The sequence below is a fragment of the Panulirus ornatus genome, chromosome 36, assembly GCF_036320965.1.
Source record: "Panulirus ornatus isolate Po-2019 chromosome 36, ASM3632096v1, whole genome shotgun sequence".
Lineage (NCBI taxonomy): Eukaryota > Metazoa > Arthropoda > Malacostraca > Decapoda > Palinuridae > Panulirus > Panulirus ornatus.
In genome coordinates, this window is record NC_092259.1 from 12,876,237 (window position 1) to 12,900,011 (window position 23,775).

The following is a 23,775-nucleotide window of genomic DNA, read 5'->3' on the forward strand; positions in this document are numbered from 1 at the left end:
TCTCATTGAAACTATTTTTTTCTATTTCTTTGTCAGCAAAAAACTCACTGAGACCAGGCCACCAGGCTTTATATTGATGTAAGAGGACTAAGAGTAAGGTTAAGAGAGGAGAAAATATGTAGTTAAGATTTTGGAGGAATTGTAAAATCTTTGAGGAAAAACCCAGTGCTTGATGATTAGAAGAAAAAAAATCAAACCAATCATGACTTTCCCCAATGTAGCTGTATAAACTGTTTACCAAACACTCATTTGTGTTCCACTCGGTATGCCAATGAATAAGCATGATCATGATATGATGATGGTACTCTGACATTTTTATTTCATCAAAATATATAAAGATTAATGACAAAGTAATATGCAGTATACAGTGCTACTGATGCAGGGTACACAGGAAGAATAAAACCAGTGTATTAATATCAAATATGCATTTTCAAGTATCTAAAGCACAAATAATTAAAATATATATTAATTTTTTTTCTTTTTCATACATATTTGCCATTTCCCGCATTAGCGAGGTAGCGTTAAGAACAGAGGAGTGAGCCTAAGAGGGAAAATCTTCACTTGGCCCCCTTCTCTGTTTTTTCTTTGTTTAATAATATCATCATGAAACCCAAATCTTATATCAAGCATATAAGAGTATTCACTCCTTCATGAAATAAAAAGCTGATAGTTATACAATAGGAATCTTCCACAAGCACTTATTCTATAATGCCTTCAATTTTGCCAAAGACTCCTCTAGTTCTTTGTCTGACATAACGTTACTTCGACTTGTCTCTCCAAGAGCATCTCTTCTTGCTTCTGGTGCTCCTGCAACCTGTAAAATCAGTAATGTTAAAACATCTAATTTTTGATACGTTTTTAACCATGAAATAGGCAACACAATTATGTTATTATAATCTTTATAGGTAATATATCATACACAGTTCAAAATCTGGTTGGAGTCATGCTTGAAAAACATTGATGAAGAGCTAACTGTATGTATATAGTGAGATCAGCAGTGCATGCGTTAAATTACTTTGTAACTAACATGACTGAGTAAGATTACTCTAGCAAGCAATGCTTTTGACATGGGGATCTCTGCACTTTGTGTGTCAAGTTTTATATAGCCATCTCCCCACCACAAGAGTTGGGAAAATGAAATGTAAAGAACAATTTTTCTCCATCAATACAAAAACATGAGCAAAGGGTATCTCTGTAACCCTTAACATGTTGGAAAGGACAGAAAGCTTATTAAACTGACAACTCTTGTCAGTTTATAATCTGGTTGTGGATATACCAAAGTGTGCAGACTTGCAAAAAGACAATGAAACTATAAGACCAGACTTACCTTAGCACCAATTTCAATGCCAATTTCGTCAAGTACTTGATTAACAATTGCGTCACTCTCTTCCTCATCTCCACTCTCATTTAAAATGTCATCAAGTGCATCATTCACTGAAAAAAAGGTAAAAATACATATATATTGCTGCATCCCATGGATAGGGAAAAGAATCCTATCCACATATCTCGTGTATATTGTAATAGGCACTTAAAAGGAGTGGGAAGTTTATTTCTTTATGTATGTAGGAGCAGAGAGGAGTTTTCCTCAAAGGTTCAGAATATCTGTTTGTAATGCAACCACTCCATATGTTCAAACATTTCAGCACACCCTCTTCAGCTCTCTCACACATACCCTTCTTACTACCACCATTCTCTGTTTCCTTATTATTTCTTGTTTGATCACCCTTCCTTACATCACCTGATGTCCTAACATTTAATTTCCAACATATCCATCCTTTTCTGTACTATTTTACAAAATTACATCCTATTTAAATTTTGCATTGATTCACTATACTTAAATTGTAAGTGTAGACATTTAACCTACACTGTAAATTAAATGTTATTTCCCATATTCAAAATGGGCTGCATAATTTCTCAAGTATTTTCATGTCTACCTATTCTCCTAAATGATACATTTTCAAGATTCAAGAGAAATATCAGAGATACCTGCATCAGAAATGTACTTTGTAATTTTACAAAAAAGAGAATTCAGAAATTCCATGTTACTTACTGACTTCTTCACTCATGTCAAGTTTGGCAGAGGCCTGTTCAAAATCCCTCATATTTTTTGCTATGTCTTCTGGTTTCATAATCTGGTTCATGTTTACCATAGTTTTTGTGGCACTGCCCATGGCACCAGCAAGCTTTACATTTGCCTGCATAGATTTTTGTTGTGCTGCAACTGATGATATCTGAAAAAAATCAAAATGAGTAGCAAGAGCTAAGTTAGAGGTCAAAACATCCTAATCTCTCTGGAGAAATTCTTCACGGTATCAATTAATACTCCTCAGTCCGAGAATAAAATCCTTAATTAGGTATAATAATGCACAAACTTGACAAATATTTGTTTTGCTTTGTTTATTTTCTTTTTCCTGTAAGTTGCTTCAGTTATTTATTAATCTACTTGTTCATTAGAACATTTTTGAGTATATCTGTAAATATTATCTACCACAAGATGAGAATGGAGCTAAATCAATTATAACTTTGAGAAATATCAATCTGACTACGATTGTTAGTCACCTCTATTCTTTCAAAGAGAATGAACTTAATTTTACAGACAGTTACTTTGAATTGCTGGACCTCAGACACATTTAAATACCCTCATTACTGCTTGTTAATCCTCTGACACACCTTTATTGTTTTACCTTCTGTATCTAATAATATTCCTAACTTTATTATCCACCCTGTCCAATTTTAACCCTTAAAGCACCCACCTGTGAGTCTGAGCGAGTCAAAGAAACCTGCAGGTGAAAATTCATCTTTGGCAGGGCTGTATTGCTGTCATTTGACAAAACAAAATACACTCTCATCAAAGAGCTTTTTGCTTAAATTTTAAGTATCTCATGGTTTTCATACACAAACATATCTATCATTAAATGTACCCTCCTCAGGTTTTCATATAAAAATACACACATGAAGTATTGTATATAAATTCAATATTGGCTTTAATGCACACTGCCGTCTATCATCTGTGTTATTTTCACCAATGGTGGTTGGAACCCATCATTACAGCTGGCATGTTAAGGTTTGTCTCATTACACTCGGAGCAATGTCATCATATGGATGCAGTTAATATGTCTGTGATTGTACAGTACAGATGTTTTCAACACATTCTAGAACTGTTACCTCAGTATCAGAAAATTAACATATCACTGAATATACTGTATGAATAATGGTTTGTGACCTTAAGGCATCTACACTGGGTGTGGAGTTTTGTGGTAGTAATAAGTGGCTGAATGAGACAGACCTATGACATAAGCAGGTGGAACTGTTTTAACACTATCTATTCTCATATATTTATGATTTAATTTGAATGACTGTTGAAAACTGCATAACTGAAAATATTTCTTATTCTTTCATACTTGTTCACTCTTTTCAGTGTTAGTGAGATAATGCTAGGAACATATGATGAAAAGCTTTGTCTCCCTCTGATATATTCTCTAGCTGCTTTTTGTCATGCACCAAACCACTGCTATGTTTTCTATGAATGACATAATTGTAAGTTTTATGTACACACATTCAAGAATATAATTTTTCTGCACACTGTGATTTCACAGTAATATCTATTTTTCATTGTTGTTTATTAAAAAAGAATTTCTAAATTGGTATTTTAGGATTATTTTGGTACAAGAAAATATTCCTGTCTTAGGTACAACATATTTTATCGAAGATATAAATAGGGCACTAGTGTGAAAGAGTCCCCCAAGCTGTGGCCCTGAATGTGTTAACAGAAGTATACTAACCCTACTGTTAGCAGCATATGTTCTTGTCTTCTGTTTTCGTATATTAACCAACTGCTTGGCTAACATGGCAACAGCCTCCTTGTTGCCAGGTGATTTTGCTAATCTCTTAATTTCATTTTCTAATTTTTTCTCCTCTTTCTCCAATTCCCGTCGATCTCGCTCCACATCTCTTCCAACTTTACGTAGTTGTCGTTCATTGGCCTTCATCTGCTCTGTAGTTATCAATTTACATTAAGAAATAGAAAATTTAACACTGATGTAGTTGTAACAACCACTTCTGTCATCACACTGAAAGACAAGTAACTAAAAAGCTGGATTGAAAATGGTGAGCAGTAGAGTATATTCATATCTTTAGTGTAACCTACAAAATTGACAGGTAAGATACACTAGTCCTTTGGTTAAATTATAGTCCAGTGTATTTAAATGTCGTTTAGGGGGTGTTCCTTATCCAATGATAAACTAATGAAAACCAAGTAAAACAATGTTTAACCTAGAAAATAATGCATCTCTAAATTTGGAATATTCTGTTAGATAATTGCTTTGCACATATATACTTTCCTTTTGCTGAATTATAATTGGACTGACTTCTCTTGAAGGAAAGATGTTTTAATCAGTATGATGATAATGGAAGCTTTTGAGATGAAATATTTACACTATAGTATGAATCAGCCAATGACACTTAGAAAATAACCTTAATTATCATATACTTAAATATGGAGCATGCATGCTACCAACCAAGGCCCTTTCCCTCTGCTCAGCACCCTCCCTCACCAATACAGAGGAAACTATATGACCACCTTTTTTTGGTATTTTCTCTAATGAAATATGATAGAGAGATAATCTTTGAGGAGGAAGATTTTTTTCACTGTGGGAGCATCATACCATATGAATTATGTACTTTAAGGGTTCATGTAAAAGTAGGAAGTGCACTAGCAAAAAAATATGTACAAAACAAGTGTGGCCTTTTTTGCCTTTTCCTAGTGCTGTCTCATGGAGGGAGGGGCGCTATTTCATGTGTGGCGATGGAAATAGATGAAGGCAGCAAGTATGAAGATGTACATGGGTATATATGTATCTGTCTGTGTATGTATATGTTGAAATATATAGGTATGTATATGTGCGTGTGTGGGCGTTTATGTATATACATGTGTACGTGGGTGGGTTGGGCCATTTTTTCTTCTGTTTCCTTGCACTACCTCGCTAACATGGGAGACGGCGATTAAGTATATTATACATGACAGCTAGAGACTGAGTGTGAACGAATGTGGCCTTTGTTGTCTTTTCCTAGTGCTACCTCGCACACATGTGGGGGGAGGGGGTTGTCATTTCATGTGTGGCGGGATGGTGACGGGAATGAATAAGGGAAGATAGTATGAATTATGTACATGTGTATATATGTAAATGTCTGTGTGTATATATACATATATGTTGAGATGTATAGGTATGTATATGTGCGTGTGTGAACGTGTATGTATATATATGTGTATGTAGGAGGGTTGGGCCATTCTTTCGTCTGTTTCCTTGTGCTACTTCGCTAACGCGGGAGACAGTGACAAAGTATAATAAATAAATGAATATATAAACTAACCTTACCTAGTTACCAAAATTATACTAGAAATTTACTAATTTTATATGTCTCCTGCTGCACATCACATGACCACTCAGTGTAATCTGTTTGTTGACACCCAGTGCCATGTAGGTAAGACATTTCGTACGTGTCCAGTATATTTCGACAAGAAAATTAAACTATGATAAACCTTGACTGATAAGGGGGTTAGGCTTTCGTTGGGTCTTTTGATTTTTTTCTTATGTATTATCAGTATCTACATTAATTTATCTCAAATTTTCCCTGATGGACTCTACTGCTACCATCATATTTAATATCATTCAATACTTAAGTAATTCGGTCATCCACAGGTATTTCTGTACTTGAACTATATAAAGAACCTAAAACATAGGTAGCCATTTCTCATATAAGGTCATGATGCAAATCTGAAATAAAATTTCCTAAAATTTTACGATTAATTTAGAATACCAAGGGAACTAAGATGAGGTTTTCATGGGATCTTCATGTACATAATCCCAAGTTTTCCCAGATTTTTAAAGCCTTCCCCATTAATGAATTATCTAATAACCTGTTGTGTTAATATATAAAAGTTCCAATCACGTTTGTCCTGTCCTAATGCATTTTTCATATAAAGTACAACTATTCCATGAGATTATTTATGCCATTCTACAGTTAATACAGTGACAGGTTCAGGGAGAACCAATCGATTACCACCCTGGTACAAGGAAAGTATATAACCACCTCTCTAAAACCTAAGGATATATTCCAGGGTTAAAGACGCGTATCAGAATTAATTGCAAGTACAAAAAGCTAATACATAATCGCACAAATACTTCAGTTGAAAGACCCGCCCCCCTTAACCTACATTTTCAGCAGTACATCAATATCGTGTGCAATCTTGAACTCGAGAGTGTTTGCCCTAAACTGATAAGCCCTTTTCTTTTCAATTCCTAGACAAGAACACATCCTATCACCTTTTGAGCATGTGCGCACCGTTGTTCATACCTTTAGCTGATGGTTTTTTGAACATTGTGAAAGTGTAAGTTTACTCAAGCTGCGGTAAGTAAGGGTTGTGAGAGCTGCGATGTGGTAGGCTGGATCATGCGTCAGTGTCAGCTGCTCCACCTGATGTAAACATACCATCCTGCTAATAGACATGGACTCAGCATTATATAGTTGTGTTGACTCAGTAAAAGGATCTGTTAATGCATATGTCCATTTTATGTTAATATTTCTATCGTTTTTGATCCGTCATGGCATTGTGAAAATGATAATCTTGAAGGATAATTGTACGTGATAATGTCTAATATGTAGTTTAATGGAATGATATTTGATACAGATGAATTCCATAAATTCTAGTCGTAAATAATTGTATTATATATTTTATATCAATACTATTCCATAAAATGCCATGTCATTTTTCAAGGAGAATGCATATAAAGGAGGGTTGTTGTGGTTGATGGTGGCCGAGTCATCCTCTCCGTTCACTTCAGCCGTATACTTTTACCGCAGCAGTTAGGATGAGCCGTGATACTGTGGTCAAGAGCACAGTCTCAACCTACGAGAAACTTAAAAATGAATGGTCGAAGAAAAACAGGAATCTGGAGACGTGTGGAAAATATCTCTCCGACATAAAGGTGAGCCACACGAAGTTAACTTCCTTGGGACTTGTGCCTCATGTACGGTCTGTAGTGAGGTTGTTTTTCACATGAGCAATTACTTTCTAAAATCAGAAAATTGGGTAAAGGTATAGTCACCACAATTTTTCCATGTGAATTCGAGTGAAACTTTCATATTAGAACCCATCCTAAGGCAGCTTGTCATTCAAACGTAATGTAAAACCTCTTATCCAAATTGGTGTTAGAGAAGGTTTCACAAGGCGAGTGTCTTAATGTATGACTTAGATTTTGAGAAAAGTTAGTATTTTTGGTATGTAGAGGTATAATTTTAAATCAAGAAAAGTTAGGGCCTGAAAGATGAAGGAATATGTATATTTCAATGAAAAAGTAATCTCATAATTTTAGAGTAGCCTAACCTATTAGTGACTATGGTTAGGAAACATGAGTTTCATGATTTTCTCTTTCATAACGCAATTTTTATATTTGGATATTTCCCTGAACATTTGTGCTGGGATATGAAATGAAAGTAGTCATTATAGGTATTTTTGGCATACAAATAACAAAACAGAATGCGGGGATGTTACTTTACCCATAGCCACTGCCTTTGAAATGTACTACATTTATGTAAGGGTAGTCTAAATGTGGTTGCATTGGTGTTGATGTTGGCATTCATGTTCCGTATAAGTAAGGTTTACACAGATGTCTAATATGCTCAGCCCTTGCATAAACAATAAAATTTTTATTTTTTATGTGAAATTAAACTGTTTTCATGTGAAATTATCAAAGATCCCAAAGTTGATATTTCTATTGAATAAGAAATTTCTTTTAGGTCGAGCTTACAAAGCTGAAATTCTTGCCATCAATGGGGCACAGTGTCTCAAAAGAGGAGTTGCTAGTTGCACGTAAGTTATCATATGTTTTGTATTATTATCCTTGATTATTTATGATCATACAGTCATTAGGTGAGCCACATAGTACTTATAAGTCAGTGCATGATTTATAATTATGGGTGTATGAGAGTCAGGAATGGGGCATAGTGATATCAGTTCTACCCCTCTGCTTTTAAGCATTAGAATTCTTTACTTTTTCATGCCTTTCTCCATTTTTTACAAGATAGAAAAAAGCTAGTTTTAAGGGAAATTGATGTCCAAAGAACAGCATTTTGTTATTTACTCAATCTTCTTTTTATTTCTAGGAAACACCCTTGAGATTGGAGCATTATGGAGTATTGCAAACAAGGATATTCCATCTTTTGAGCGTTATATTGCCATGCTTAAAATATATTATATGGATTACAGGTATGTGGTTAAAGATCATAGCATACATGCATATTGTGTAGGCAGTCAGAAATTTCAAATCACTTTCATTTAACAGAAAAAAGGATTGCCTCATGGTGACATGAGGGACAGTAGAGGAAGGGAAGCAGGTAAAACAAGAGTAGATGTAAGGGAAAGGGAAAATATACAAAACTGTCATATAACTACATTATTTGAAATGAATATAGAGGATGACTTGTGTTAGTGTAATAAGTAGAACTGCAGATAAGTAAGAAATAAAGCAAATGGGTTAATAATTTTAAGTGGACATGTCTACCATATGACTGTCCTCATGGACAGCTGTGATAGCTACCTAATGTTGTTATACTTTGTAAATAGCTCGTGATAACTGACAAATGTCGTTATACATTGTTTGTAAATAGCTCATGATAACTGACAAATGTCGTTATACATTGTTTGTAAATAGCTCTTTCATCACCGTGTTTCACGTATACACCTCAGTAGACCTTTCTTCACTTTTAGCTGTCTTTTCTCTCAGTAACACTGAAATCCCTCCCTCGTACTCCAGCAAAACTTGGAAGTCTTTGTGGTAATGATCTGCCATGATTTTGCCCAACTTCCCTTTTTTCTAGTCTCATTTCTAAACTTTGGAGTATCCCACAATTAAGCTTTTGTATTTACTTTCATTCACATGCCCTCAATCTCCTAGTATCTGCAATCCTCTCATCCATTCATCCATCTTTCAGTCTGTGCCATAGATTCTTCTTATACTTCAGCCCATATCTCTCTGGATTAAATGTTTTTATTTATAGTTCTGACCTAACAGCCAGTGCATAACAGGGCAAGGCTAACCATATAATTTCAGTCCCAAAAATGGAATAACACCGTGTTCATGGAAATTGGTTATGTTCATCTCACCAAAATTAGACACATATTGTACACCCTCATCTAAATTGATATTATAGGTATGTTTATGTTCTGGAGAAGATACATGGCCATCCAGCTAAAGTGTAGTTTGATTCAATTACCATTTGTAGTTGCAGAAAGCAGTTTAATGTTACCATAAGTTTGATACCTTATCAGTAAATGCCAGTATCAGCTGCAGTACTGTATATCCTTTGTTTCCTCTGTAATCATTGTGTCGTGTGATTCATGTCCAGACAAATATCAACATATTTGTGTCTCAGAGTACCACCATTTTAACTTGTAACTAAAGACTGTTGATTTTTAGAAAATGATTGCAGTAATGTCCCCCTTTCCATTATGTTGTCATATAATACCTCATCATGAATATTTTCTTCAACAGGGAACAGCTGCCAGAATCTCCATATATGTATGAGCTCCTTGGTTTAGACTTGCTATGCCTGTTGGCCCAGAACAAAGTTGGGGAGTTTCACACTACTCTGGAACATTTACCACCGCCAGCTATTACTGATAATGTTTACATCCGACACCCTGTTGCTATGGAACAGTACCTTATGGAGGGAGCATACAACAAGGTGCAGTATTTACTTACCATACACTAGTTTAGATTTGGAACATTATATGGAGATCAGGCATTACATTCCCAGTAAGCCTTCACAACTCTGTTCCCCTTTTGATCTCAAACTTTAGTATTTATTTGTGTAGTCTCAGGTCTTGTACTCTACCAGTGCCCTCACTCATGCATTTTACTGTAGGTAGTGCTTTATGCCTTCACTAGTCTCACTGTAAGAGATTGTAGACACAGTTATGATTGAATGAAGCATTGTTAAAAGTATAGAGCATCATGACTTGAAATGAAGGTAGTGTAATTTGATTGGTTTTCCAGCCAAACATAAAACCCAACCTAGCAAAGCTAGCTTTGCTTGCTATGCTTAATATAGTATGGCTCTGCCTGTTTGTAAAATGAGGCAGGCTGCAATGATTAATGAGGATTTGTAGCAGGAAAGTATATGAGCGTCCATGCAGAAGATATATGAATATTAGTTCGTTCAATCGTTAAAGCCATACCAACTCATCATTAGAAACTCTGTATATGTAACAAGCACCAGTTGATTTTGATAGGGTATCATATTCTTGTGTCTGCTCAACAAAGATTTTACTCTTGAAATATATAAAAGCACTAAAGCTCTTTAGTAAATTTGGTTACATTATTTTGTTTTTAATTACATTATTTTTAAAGTAATATGGATTTTTAATAGAATGATCAACCCATATCTCTTAGTTGTATCTCATATTATAAATTTTTCCTTTGCTTCTTTTACCATCTGCCTCAAAATCATTATTTGGTGCTAGCCTTTATACTAAAGCATAGAATGAGTTATAACCTGCTTTCCAGCAATTCTCAGCAGACATACAGGCTTGTTTAGCGAACCAAGTTTCATCTTCTGTTTACTTTGAAGTTTCCAGTATAATTGCAGCATTAAAAAATTAATATGATGAATGTTTTGAGCATTTACTAATTTGACTTTCACTATTGAACTTTCCTATCTCAGTTACTGAATTTGTCATGTATCTTATGTCTTGCTTTGACAATCTCTCAAACCATAACATGCAGTTACTCTGATGGCTGCACCATTTTATTAGTACATACACAGTCTACTTATATAAAGCATTCTCAGAAACTTGAGTGCTGACTGGACATCATTACATCACCCTCTCCTCTACCTGTTTGTGAACACATTCTTGTTTGCAATAAACTCAAGAACAATACATGTTGACTTTCACTACTGAACTTTCCTATCTCAGTTACTGAATTTGTCATGTATCTTATGTCTTGCTTTGACAATCTCTCAAACCATAACATACAGTTACTCTGATGGCTGCACCATTTTATTAGTACATACACAGTCTACTTATATTAAGCATTCTCAGAAACTTGAGTGCTGACTGGACATCATTACATCACCCTCTCCTCAACCTGTTTGTGAACACATTCTTGTTTGCAATAAACTCAAGAACAATACATGATAGAAACGATTATGCCATTGGTACTCTCCTTTGAAGTTGACCAACTTATTATATTTAAGGGATGTAGTTGCATGAATTTTTATATTTCCTAGGAAAACTGATATTTTGTGATTGATTTAGAAATAAGTATGCTGAATGATGGGAGGCTTTTAGATTCATATGGTATATGTATTAGGCAAAGACTGATACCATTTTTTTTTTTTTTTTTTTTTTTTAAGAAAAAGACATAGGAGGTAAAGCAAGTGCCTTTTGTTATATTTTGGGATTATTTGCTAGGTTTTTTATATTATGGAAAAATCTTGTTTCAACAGATCTACTTGGCAAAGGGAGAGGTTCCAGCAGAAGGGTACAAGTTCTTCATAGAAGAGTTGTTATCCACTATACGTGAAGATATTGCTGACTGCGTTGAAAATGCTTATGACCGAATCAGACCAGAAGACATTGGGAAAATGCTGTATTTGTCTAGTACTAGAGAAATCCTTCAGTATTGTGAACAGGTATGTTCTGCAGTTACCTCCAGAAGTTTACATATCCTTATTCCACATCAGATTCATAATGGAGTACCATCATGTAAGTTGATCTGAAATTCACAACATGGGAAAATGGGGTTAATTCTGTTGTATGTACAGAGCTGGTAACTGTTGTTTGAAGTTCTTGATTAAGATATCACTTTTTGCTTGGTAGCATTCCTTTTAATGAAGCTGGGAGATTTGTCATCCTCAAAGCAGAATATAGCTTAAAAGGTATTAGCATAGCTTTTGCTTTAATTAATTTTATTGAAAATTTTTTGCACTGCTGAGTTGGTACATCCTGTCAAGGGGGGCTTGATTTATAGCCTATTCCTGCAGAATGCAAAGTTTGTTTGTTTTGTAGCTGGTAATGTGTGAACCCATCTTGTCCATACCTTGAATACCAAGTTTTGCTGGATGTTTAATCAAAACCAACTTATTTAAGTAGAAGAAAAGGAAGCATTAGTTTTGGACATATTGCTTCCCCAAACCTTTTAGATTATTTTCAACTTTTTTATATTGCCACAGAGCTCATTAGTGTTGGTCAAAGCATCTCACTGTAGGTGCACTGACTGCCGTCCCTGCCCAAAGGTGAACTCTATGACTTATTGCTTGCCGTTCACGAATGTCAGCAAGTGGAAGATTGGCATCCTTGATCATAACATGGCCAGGGTGTTGACCTGAGTTTGCATTATTTTCAGCTCAGTATATAGGCTTGTTAAGGCTGTGAATTTCTGAACTGTCTTGAAGATATGTCGATGAACATCTTTTTAAGTTTAGGCAGCTGGATGTTCATGAACTGAGTCATATGTATGTGTGTTCATTATGCTAGATTTCATAAGAATAGAGGTGGCAGGACATTTTCACTTTTTGATACTGAAATTAGAGCTCTCAGTACTAAAGTGAAGTGTAACCTGAACAAGAATGATTTAGCACTTACTGGGCAGATGGCCTGAGGTGGGATGCTGCCATCAGTTATTAGTTTTCGACAGATTTATGAAGGTTTGTGTGTACAACTTGTTTATTACTCATTGCTAATGGTCAATCATTTTCAGTAATTGTAGATCCAGTACAAGTTTTTTATTCGTTCTTATTATTGTGAAATTCTTAGTGAAAGAAAAGAGAGATGTATGGGTTTTGCCAGCTTGGAAGGAGTGTGAGAAATTGTGAGATGCACAAGGGGAAGCAGTAGGAGGTCAAGAGGAAGGTGTTGGAGCTGAAAGAGAGAGTATCAGCACACATCATGGAGTGAGTTTTAATGGAGAGAACCTAGAGGCAGTGGAATGTTGTAGGTATCTGGGAGTGGATGTGGTAAGAGATAGAACCATGGGAGCTAAAGTAAGTCAGAGGGTGGGTGAGGGGGCCAAGGCCCTGGGCACATTAAGTTTGTAGAAAGAAGCTTTTTATCTGTAAGGACAGTGATGGGTATGTTTGATGTATGGACGCAAGGCATGGGCTGTAGATGAATTAATGTAGAAGTTGAATATGTTTGAAATGAAGTGTTTGTGGACAGTATATGGTGTGAGGTTCTTTGATCGAATAAGAAATTATTTGGTAAGAGAGGTGTGGTAGTAAGAAGATTGTATGAAAAGCTGATGATGTGGTGCTGAAATGGTTTGGACATATCAAGGAGATGAAAGAGGAGAGGCTGATTAAAAAGGTATACTTGTTAGAAGTGGAGGGAACAAGAAGGAAATGTTTTAATTTTTTTTATTATTTTCTCATATTCATTGTTTTCAGCGTGGTTGGCAAGTGGGCAGTGATGGTTACCTGCATTTCAAGAAGGAAGTGAGGAAGAGTGATGATAGTATCCCATCTAAAGAACTGGCTCACCAGATGATTAATTATGCTAGAGAGATGGAACAAATTGTATAGGTACTATTTGCCAAATTTTTGTCATATATACTTCCTCTTTTAGTTTCTTGAGAAATGTAGTGTAAAGTTTTAAAGGATTTGTTATTCTCATTCAGTTTCAGATACATTTGAATCAAACTTTTTAGGCTTTTTTTTTATGTAACTTTTCACTGTACTGAATTTATAATAAACATAAAAACTAAGGAATGACTGATGTTGTTTACACAAAATGTTTTATTATACCACAACGAAGTGTGTTGGTGATGTCTTGGCCTGTCCACACAGCCATTCATCCAGGTGAGTTGTCATCTGTTCTTATCATAGTTAGTTTCTCGGTGATGATTTAAGAAATTCATTGCAGGTCTTTACTGAGGTTGGTAGGTGGATGCTTTGACAAGACTCTACATAGCATTTTACAGCCATATCCAGTCTCATATGGACTTAGGTATGACCTATAAGATTCACTGTTGTTTTTTTATTTGTAGCTTATGTTTGAACAAGCAAAAATCACTGCACCATCATTTTTGATTGGTAGGTCCTGGAAAATACAGGGATTCCCATTTACTGAGAGAAAATAACAAGACTTTCAAGTGGGGTCATTTTTCATTTGAAACTAGCTTTTTGGGGGATGAATTTAGATGATGAGGATGCCTTTTCACATTGAGTTGGATGAAGTGTTTAAACATTCATATGGAAAGCTTATGATATGGGTAAAGTATCAAAATACTCCATGACTGCCATCACTAGGGTTCAGATTCAAGGAAACATTAACACTTTTATGCTCATGAATTGACAACAGCTTGTTTTAACCCTTTTTCATATACTACTTGTAAGTTTGTTTAGAAAGATGGTATAGGTATAATTTCTTGCATATGCTGTCCGTTGCTTCATTATTTGTATGATTATCATAAAACTTAAAGAATTGTTAATGTTTTTTCATGTTCATCATTTCCCATCACAGTGAGGCTTATCTATGTTTCTGCTTAGATGGTTTTAGAGATGTCGACTTCAGATAATGGAAATGGTTATATTTTGTTGGGACTTACTGACTGATGTTCAACAAATAATCAGGAAGTGAGCAATTCATGGTAAGTTTTGTGCTTACCCCAGGTTGCTGATAGTCTGAATTTTCAAGTCAGTCTGAATTTTCAAGTCATAGTCCCTTACTTTATAAGTATATAGGGATATCTCTGTATACCACTAAACAGTTAAGGGAATTCTTGACATTAGCTGCTAGTCTCTCTTCCATATTGTTTATTCATGGGCTAATATTGTTGGTTTTGGTTTTATCTTAGGAAGTAATATTGATTGGCTTGAATACAATGAAATTATGCATTATTTAAAACAAATTTATGTTGTTGATGGGATGAATGCACACAGTGCTGTCTAGAAGACATGATACCTTACATGTATATTTGATTAAATTCCAGCAGTCAAATTTTTCTTTTAGTATTGACATTATTGGTGAGCTTGGTGCTAACTTGCTTTCACTTGGCACATCAACTTGGTGCATCATTAGAAAACTGAAGCACTCTATGGGGACTGTTATTTCATCACACTGGGCATGACTTGAGGATGTCTGATGTATGGAGGATGTGGATTCTGATCTACTGCATTAAATTGGGAATGGAGTAATGATAAATGGAAGTATTTGGAATATCAAACAGTGATAGTGTACTGGCCAAAGAACACTAACTGGCTTGGTGGTGGGAATTAGGGCTTTCCTTATTGCTTAACCTTACCACTAGATGGCAGCATTTCGTCTTCAGTTACCTTTACCTAGGGGAAAGTGAGAATTTCTTGTCCAACTGATTATCTGAATTAGAATGGAAAACACTTACATAAGCAGTGAAAGGAAACAGAGGCATTTAGTTTTTCTTTTATAGATTTCAGTGTGGGAATGGTGACAAGTTTTTACCGTTTTGTTTCTTCGTTTTTATTCTTACATAGACATTTATACTGGTTTTGCAAAATTTGTCATCCCTTAAACATTCCCAGGCCTCTCACTTTCCATGAATCTCTCCAATGTGTCACTTCATTGTAAAATCTCCGAAGCATTTCATTTCCCTTGAACCTCTCCAAGGCTTCTCACTTCCCAAAAGCCTCCCATTTCCAATGAACCTTCCAAGGCTCTGCACACTTTTCCCTCATTTCTAAAACCTCTCCCAAGCCTCTCGCTTCCTTTGAACCTTTCCTAAGCCTCTCGCTTCCAGTAAACTTTTTCCAAGCCTCTCTATCCTTGAGCCCCACCAAAGTCTCTGCACACTTCTCCCTTATCTCCCAAGCCTCTCATACCTCATCCAAACATTTTCAACCCCTTAAAGCTTGGCTGGGCATCTATTCCTGTGAGCCTCTCCCAACTGTCTCATCTCCTTTAATTCCCTTACAAGCCTTTCACTACCTGTGAACCTCTCCCAAGCCTTTTCATACTTTTCCCTCATCTCATAAACCTCTCCTAAGCCACTCACTTCCATTGAAGCTCTCCCAAAGTTTTTGCAGTTGAACCTTTCCCAAGCCACACTTCCTTTCCTTGAACCTTTTCCATACCTCTTATTTCACTTGAACATTTAACACTCTCTCTCTCTCTCTCTCTCTCTCTCTCTCTCTCTCTCTCTCTCTCGTGTCCTCCAGCGGCCCGTGTGGACCCACAATGAATCCTTCAATACATCTGAGGTTATTTTACAGCTGTGGGACCAACAATTTTCACATTATTACAAAAAAAGTCGTAAAATTTTAACCAGTGTAACAGCTGACGCCTCAGGTGAATGTGGGTAAATGATGGCAGCAGCTGTGATGGGTTAATAATTCACGTCTGACACTACTGACCTGTCAGCTAGTGGGCTCAGTTGGAAATGTCGTGCAATGTATGAGTGTGCGTTTGTGTGGAAGGTGTTTGCTTGATGTTGATATGTGTCATGTGCATTGTGTATGTATATTAATGTGTATGTGTTGGTGTTTATTTGTTTGTTGAGTTGCTGTGTGTCGAGAAGGTATGTAATTACTTATTTCTGCAACAAGTGGGACTGAGTAGTACACTCGTGGGCCTCCGTCCCTCTCTCTCACTTATGTGTGTAAATTAATAAAAAGATTGAATTCAGGCAGCCATTCGCCTGAAAATACACAGTTGATTTGGTTCAGAACTGGAAGGTCACATTAGTAACTAGTTAGCTAATCGTAAAAGAGCTTAAGGTCAATATAGGGCTGAATATTTCTACGCCACGGATAATCGCACGATTGAGGTACATCGGCATAGTCACAGTGGCAAATAATGCATTTAGTGATGATTAGTTTAACAGTAAGTGATGAATAGTTTACACTGAGTTATAGTAATATGTTCGTGTGTTTGCTGCAGTCCTCTTGGCCTTCAATGGTGTGTTCAGTCACAATATATCACCCCGGCTCCGTCCGAGCTGGCTGTGCATGTGTCAACGCGCAGAAATTATAGTTTCTCGTCAAGCCCTGTGTTTTAACTAGTTTACAAATCCTGCACTTTACTCCTCATGGCCAAAGCTACTTCAAGGGAAAGATTATTCGAATGATCGATCCGGTAGTTGGAAATGTTTTGGGACTTGTTAATTTGGGTACTATCGCGGGAGTGACTCACTGTTTATTCAAAAAAATGTTAAGTTGAGAGTGTAGACCTGTAGGAACTGGTGAAGCCATTTTTCCTTGGTTAGTTTCACAATGCTTTGTTTAAATGATTGCGGAACCAGATTACACATCTAGGTAAGATTATTGTTAAGTTTCATTTGAGTAAATATATAGATTGCTTACATTTAAGTATGTATTTGTATCGTAACTTTATGTCCATTTTTTCTTTTTAAATTGCAACGATCCCCAACCCCTTCCCTCAGAAAAAAAAAAAAAAAATTCTCCAGTGTCTGCAAGTTTGGTTAGGTTTAGGTAGGAGACATTGTGCAACACTCAAGTCGAGTCGTTTCTCAAGTGATGTATAACTACTTTGTATGGTGTGAAAATGTATTTTATCGATTGCTCAGTACTTATTCTTAACTTTTGCATTTACTTTCCTGTTTGAAATATTAATCGCTTGGCCTTAAAAGAGAAAGCGTTGGCAACAAGCTGGTAGGCACATATAGATACCCTCTGATTGTGGCGAAACATGCGTACAATACATGAATTATACAGTGATACTTAACCGAGTTGTTCGTGGGAACGAAACCTGACATGTATGAACACTCCGTCCTCATCGTCTTTTCACCCTCATAGCATAATGACGCTTATTGCTTGTTTACTTATACCTCCATAATGAAATGGTATTTAAGACCAAAGCCTCCAAAGTGCCCTTGGGTCTGTGTAATTGATATCTGTGATCCACATGCAGCAGAGCGTGTGGTGATATCTTTCCGAGCAGAAAATATTTATGTATTTCAGTCTTGCTGTTGACATAATTATACTTTTTACATAGTCACTTTACAAATGAATTAACAAAACGTGTCGCATTCACGTGTCTATCGCATAGGTTCGAATCTTGGGGCAGTCGGTCCAGTCAACCCAGTTGTTCATCCACATCTAGAAGATGGTTGAGATGGATACCTTGATCAGGCTAATTATATATATATATATATATATATATATATATATATATATATATATATATATATATATATATATATATATGGGATAGCCTTGACCAGGGCCTCAGTTGCCCCTGGCCTCTGAGCTAACAAAGAAAATAAAAAGCCAATTTGCTGTGCCACTAATGAAAATCTTGTTAAGCACGAACCAAAAAGGTGTGTGAACATGGTATACGGTGTTACCGTGTGTGTAGGCTTGGTTTTTGGCAGTGGTGTGTTGGTGTGGTGGTGGTGTATGGGCGTGGTGTGGATGCTCATATTGTGATAGTGGGTGTGGTTTGTGGCTCGGCAGTTAAATACTGATGTTCGGGTGGACAAGTGTCACACGCAGCTCCACCTCTGGTGAGGAGAGAGAACAAGGGTGTCAGTCCCCGTCCCCCCACTCTACTACTGTCGTGGGGTTCGTCTCTCCCTGCTGTAGGTGGGTAACCTCTCTCTCAATATTTGTGATAACATCAGGCAGGTTTGGCAAAGTGATATATGTTTTAGGCAGATATCAAAACCATTACAAGACGTCATAAATGTAAGATGATAAGGTCCTTAATATATTATGATGTTCGTTAGTAAAGTTCGTGGCTGGCGTACGTACATGGCTCATTCATTTCCTGAAAAGTGGTAAATTATGACGAGGTTGGATATTCCATATACCTTCCACTTGTAAGCTTGAAAATTTTTAAAATGTTTCAAATTGATTAAAGGAATGTTGACAGCCTAATTTTTTTTTCTTTGACCGCCACATCAATAAACGAATTATAGATAGCCATATTTTCTCTTCCACGAAAACTTTTTGTTTATAGAGCAGTCTAAAGGCATTCTGCGTATCTTCATTTAATGTATTCACATAATTCATTGATTTGTAGTAAAAACAAGAAGAATATTGGTATTTTCCGCCATCATGCTCTCCTGGGTATCAGGGCAAGACATTGTGTAAATACTTAAACGTTTACGAAAATGTGATATATGGATCCCGTGACGTCTTGGGAAACCGTGAGGAATTCGAGTCATTTGCTTGCATGACGTATGATATGTTTGTTGTTTACCTTGGTGTGGAATCCGGCGTAATAAGTGGAACAAAGGCTTTTGGCAAATATTAGAACACCTTTATTTATTATTTACTTTATTGTACTTTGTCGCTGTCTCCCGCGTTAGCGAGGTAGCGCAAGGAAACAGACGAAAGAATGGCCCAACCCACCCACATACACATGTATATACATAAACGCCCACACACGCACATGTACATACCTATACATTTCAACGTAAACATACATATACATACATAGCCATATACATATACAGATGTACATATTCATACTTGCTACCTTCATCCATTCTCGTCGCCACTCCGTCAAACATGAAACACAAGGAAACAGACGAAAGAATGCCCCAACCCACTCACACACACATATACACACACGTCCACATATATGCCTATACTTTTTTTTTTTTTTTTTTCCAAAAGAAGGAACAGAGGAGAGGTCCAGGTGAGGATATTCCCTCAAAGGCCCAGTCCTCTGTTCTTAACGCTACCTCGCTATCGCGGGAAATAGCGAATAGTATGAAGAAGATATATATATATATATATATATATATATATATATATATATATATATATATATATATATATATACAGACATATGAATATATACTCATGTACATAATTCATACTTGCTGCCTTTATTCATTTCCGTCGCCACCCCGCCATACTTGAAATGATACCCCCCTCCTCCCGCACGCGCTCGATGTAGCGCTAGGGAAAGACAACAAAGGCCACATTCGTTCACACACAGTCTCGAGCTGTCATGTATAATGCACCGAAACCACAGCTTACATGTATTATTTTCGTCTTTTGTGTCGATGTTTTTTTTCGCGTAGCTCAGGGAATATGTCATTATAATCTTTCTTAATGTCACAGCCAAGAACATAAGTCTGATGTAGTGTAAACATGGAAGTAATCGTCTTGTTTGGTGACTTTGTACACTGCGTCCGGGATTTAGGGTTGGGCTTAAGCGGAAAGGATATCGAACGCGTAGATTATTATATTTTTCTTGTCACTGAAGGCCGTAAGTCAAACAGTGAAGTATCTTCCGTAATTATATGTTATGCACACGTCATTGTACCGACAATTAGATAATATGGGTAATGTCCATGATGAGAAAAGTTTTTAATGAGATACGTTATGAGCGGATTTTTGTTGGAAAAAAATGGAATTATGTTGGTCTTTTTTTTTTTATGTTTAAGGCTCCAGCACGGACAGAAGTCTACATGAAGAACGGGCCTTAATTGAAATGCAAAATTATTAATCGGAAAAAGGAAAGACAAGGAAAAAAAAGTATTTTCGAATTTTTGAGCAAGTGGAAAACCTGTCTTATGAAATGTGCCAGGCCATAGTTATTGGGAAAGACATGAGAAGGTAGAGAGTTCCAAAGCTTTGACGTGTAGGGAAAGACTCGCTTGTCAAAACGGCCCACCCTTGAGTTGCTGATGGCGTCAATATTCAGTTTCTCTGTTTATCATTGATTCTTATGGTCTTTATTGAAATAAAATATGCTTACTAAACTCCTTATTAGTGTTTTGTATAATATAATGATTCAAGATTTTTATGTGTGATTGCGACACCATTGACTGGTCACTAGCTGATGGAAGGGGCCTGAGTTTTTTCTAACGTAGTATGAGTTTATATGTATGAAAAAATGTTGGTCAAGTAGGTCTCACTTCTTACTTTTAAAGTAAGCATTGCCGTATTGTTCTGCCTGATAAAGCCTCTACTTGTTCGCAAATCTATTGTGGTGAAGCATTATTCTGCTCATAATGTGCCCCGCGACTATCACCGTATGTTATCTTCACAGTTCAAAGTAATTTGACTCGTTTCTTCGGTTTCCAATGTTGTTTGGGGGTATTCTAGGAAATTCCCTGTTAATCGCAATAGTAAATCTTACTTTTTCGATTCAATCCTCAACATCCACGAGTCGTATCCAGATAAGTGTAAGCGGTCTGTAATTTAGCGTCGAGGTGGTGGTTTTATCCACCATTCTCTACATATATTTTTAAGAGATTACCCTCACATCAAACTGTAACGCACATACCCAGACACCTTTACATGGGGAAAGGTTGTGGTACAGCCAGTGATATCATTTATATTCTCAAGTATTAAACTAATGTATCATTCAGCACTGTTGATGTCCTCTCTTTCATCAGGAACCAATCTTGTGACGGTTTGTTAACATTTGGAAACTTTGATAAAACAATTTTTTTTCCCGATCGTACCGGCATAATTGCAAGATTGTCAAAACTGTGTTCCAGTCAGTAACCATTAAGAAGACGGAAAAGGATTTTTTTTGCGAGGCTTTTCAATAGATTATTTATATATTGATTTTTTTTTGTGTGTGTGTGAATCTCAGGAAGAGAATGAACCTACGTTTATAAAGTCCGTATTACACGTCTTCGTGTCACAGGTCCTCGTTTGATGACTTTATGTAAGCATCCGTCTGGTTACTATGGGGTGGACTTAGATACAAAAGGAATGGCAGAGCGTGCCAATATTTTTTTGTGGTTAGCGTGCTTCCCATTTCGATGGCTATAAATTCAGCAACCTACGAACTCTTTGTTTTATAGTTTGGGTTGGTGATTCCTTCAGCAGCGAAGGTAAGGATAGCTTGTAGAACTAGTGGGGCTGGAATTATCAGTGCAAGCATGTTAAATGACCGACGCCCAGAACTTTTGCATGCAACGTGTACTTAATGGTTTCTAAGATTTTAGTTCGCACTGCTAGACAAGGTTACGTAACAATTGCACTTAATGTCTGTTATTAGTTACAGGTATGTTTGATTGTACCTTTCATGATTTATGAGGAGTTTTACACTGCATTTTCTATCTCATCCTTGAATGTTCCTCCATTAAGTACGAATGAATTTTTCAGTAGTGGTCGCATTTACTTCCTTTTTATTCATTTTGTGACTCATGACCACGACATTGTATCTAAAGAAATGTGTCCTTATGGTGGATGTGTGTATTGTATAGATATCCTTAACACTTTATAACATGACAGGCCTAGCAGTTATCTATGGTTATTTGTTTGTTGGTGAGTAGCTTCTTCCACGTAAACTTGCATCAGCAGTTAAAGAAAAATGTTCCCAAAGCGTGATTGAGATTTTCTTCTGTGATGTTTATGTTAGGTTTCATCTCAATAGTAAGTAAAAGCATTCAGGTGAAAATAGTGTACAGCATGATAACAAAACGGGCAAAGGCACATTTCAAATTAAAATATTGTATGAATGATTGCTCTTTTAGAATAAAGAAAAGAAGAAATGACCTATTTACTCTGCCAATATAACAATTAGCCAAAAAAAAAAAAGGAAAATTTCGTCACAAAAAAGTTTTCAGAATATACCCTTATATGTATTAGATAGGACTAGTATGTTCAATAATCAAATATTGGTCAATACTATATGTTTTACTGCTTCAGTAATAAGCAAAACCATTTAAGATTATTTACGATTATAGTATATAATTTTTGATTTTGATATCACAACCAGCACTTCTGTTGATGCTAGGCTGAGGTGCACCATTTCTTTATGTTTCCTTACGTCATCACAACACTTCCAAGACAATAAAAACCCTCTCACATCCTTCAGCTTCATTAACAGTCAGTCCTACCAGCCAACCAACAAAAGCATTTAATGCTAAGTCGACCTGAAAGTGAATGCATTTGGTAACTATATTTCGCAGTCATTGCAGGAGCCATCATAAGATGTATGTATGGTAAGGTAATAATGTTAAAACTTCAGCAGTAGGTAAGAGATTACGTAGTAAGAGGATGGCCGCCATGCGCATGCGTTTTCCTTCTTATAGGGGGTGTTACCCTGGGTGCCGAGCCGTCGTCCGCGGTCTGTCCTCAGTGCTGCTTGTCCGTCAGTCGAAGTTGAATCTCTCTAGCTCTTCCTTTTAATACGTGATTTTTTTTTTCTAATCTGTCAAGTATCTACACCGTTGTGCACGAGAGGGTGAGCACACCTTTAGTTGTACCTTTTACATTAAATATGGTATTTTGGTGATTTTTTTTTTTTTTAATATTTTTGATATATTTTGTTTTTCATTGAGAATTATTGTAGCTTGAATGCTGTGGCATAAGTATACGTGTACAGTAACATCTATGCTGCACCTAACTACTGTTTCACGGTATGGTGAAATTTTGAAATTCGGGTATTATTCAATACTTATACTTCCGGGTTTTCTTGTATGTTGATGCATGCATACGTGTCTATATGGAGTCGCGCTAAGCATACGCAGTGTAGTTGGCACAGGGTCGAACCTTCACCGAGAGGACGGGATCCCATCTGTTGTCGTCTTATACAGGATGATCAGTATTACCATAGATTAGGTTTTGGGGAAAAAATTCCATGTCAGCCAGGGAAGCTATCCCCCCTATTTACCCAATTTACCCGAGCGCATGTTTCCAGGTGATCAGTTTCCAGGTGATCACGGGTCCACTTACCTGATGTATTTATTGAGTGGTTGAGAAAGTAACACCGCAGTTTTGGCTAGGTTAGAATCAACGTAGTTGCTTTACCGGCTTGTCTGTACTGGTGGGTCAGTTGTACCTAATGTGTATTCTTGCATCAAC

At 36.4% G+C, this 23,775-nt stretch overlaps 3 protein-coding genes across 11 annotated transcripts in view; 2 read left to right on the forward strand and 1 right to left on the reverse strand.

Moving 5' to 3' along the window:
* The window catches only part of LOC139760369 (26S proteasome non-ATPase regulatory subunit 8-like), a 28,807-nt gene extending 15,017 nt beyond the window's left edge, over positions 1–13,790 (forward strand). For both annotated transcript variants that reach the window (XM_071683455.1, XM_071683456.1), the window contains 6 exons: positions 6,776–6,986; positions 7,798–7,870; positions 8,164–8,266; positions 9,552–9,744; positions 11,509–11,694; positions 13,447–13,790. In XM_071683455.1, coding sequence (XP_071539556.1) covers positions 6,870–6,986; positions 7,798–7,870; positions 8,164–8,266; positions 9,552–9,744; positions 11,509–11,694; positions 13,447–13,581 — 807 coding nt within the window. In that variant the 5' untranslated portion in view covers positions 6,776–6,869 and the 3' untranslated portion in view covers positions 13,582–13,790. The remainder of the gene's footprint in view (positions 1–6,775; positions 6,987–7,797; positions 7,871–8,163; positions 8,267–9,551; positions 9,745–11,508; positions 11,695–13,446) is intronic.
* CHMP2B (Charged multivesicular body protein 2b) lies at positions 411–6,494 on the reverse strand. Its single transcript, XM_071683457.1, has 5 exons — positions 6,355–6,494; positions 3,783–3,994; positions 2,051–2,231; positions 1,328–1,434; positions 411–814 (listed from the first exon to the last, which is right to left on the reverse strand). The coding sequence occupies exons 1-5, from the start codon at positions 6,377–6,379 to the stop codon at positions 704–706; spliced, it is 636 nt and encodes a 211-aa protein (XP_071539558.1). The 5' UTR covers positions 6,380–6,494; the 3' UTR covers positions 411–703.
* A 131-nt stretch (positions 13,791–13,921) lies between the features above and the next one.
* LOC139760366 (probable glutamate receptor) overlaps positions 13,922–23,775 on the forward strand; it is a 183,599-nt gene continuing 173,745 nt past the window's right edge. For 7 of the 8 annotated variants that reach the window (XM_071683442.1, XM_071683444.1, XM_071683445.1 and 4 more), the window contains exon 1: positions 13,922–14,005. The gene's annotated coding sequence lies outside the window, so the exon portion shown is untranslated. Of the gene's footprint in view, positions 14,006–23,040; positions 23,156–23,775 lie in introns of those variants that run through there. The other variant, XM_071683443.1, reaches the window with a different exon arrangement.

Bases quoted from the DNA above. Each gene is read 5' to 3' on its own strand.
- CHMP2B (XM_071683457.1), bottom strand. From the start codon at position 6,379: ATGTTCAAAAAACCATCAGCTAAAG. The intron at 3,995-6,354 runs GTATGAACAACG...TGATAACTACAG, and splicing joins CAAAAAACCATCAGCTAAAG to AGCAGATGAAGGCCAATGAA. The intron at 1,435-2,050 runs GTAAGTAACATG...CCTTTTTTTCAG, and splicing joins TGACATGAGTGAAGAAGTCA to TGAATGATGCACTTGATGAC.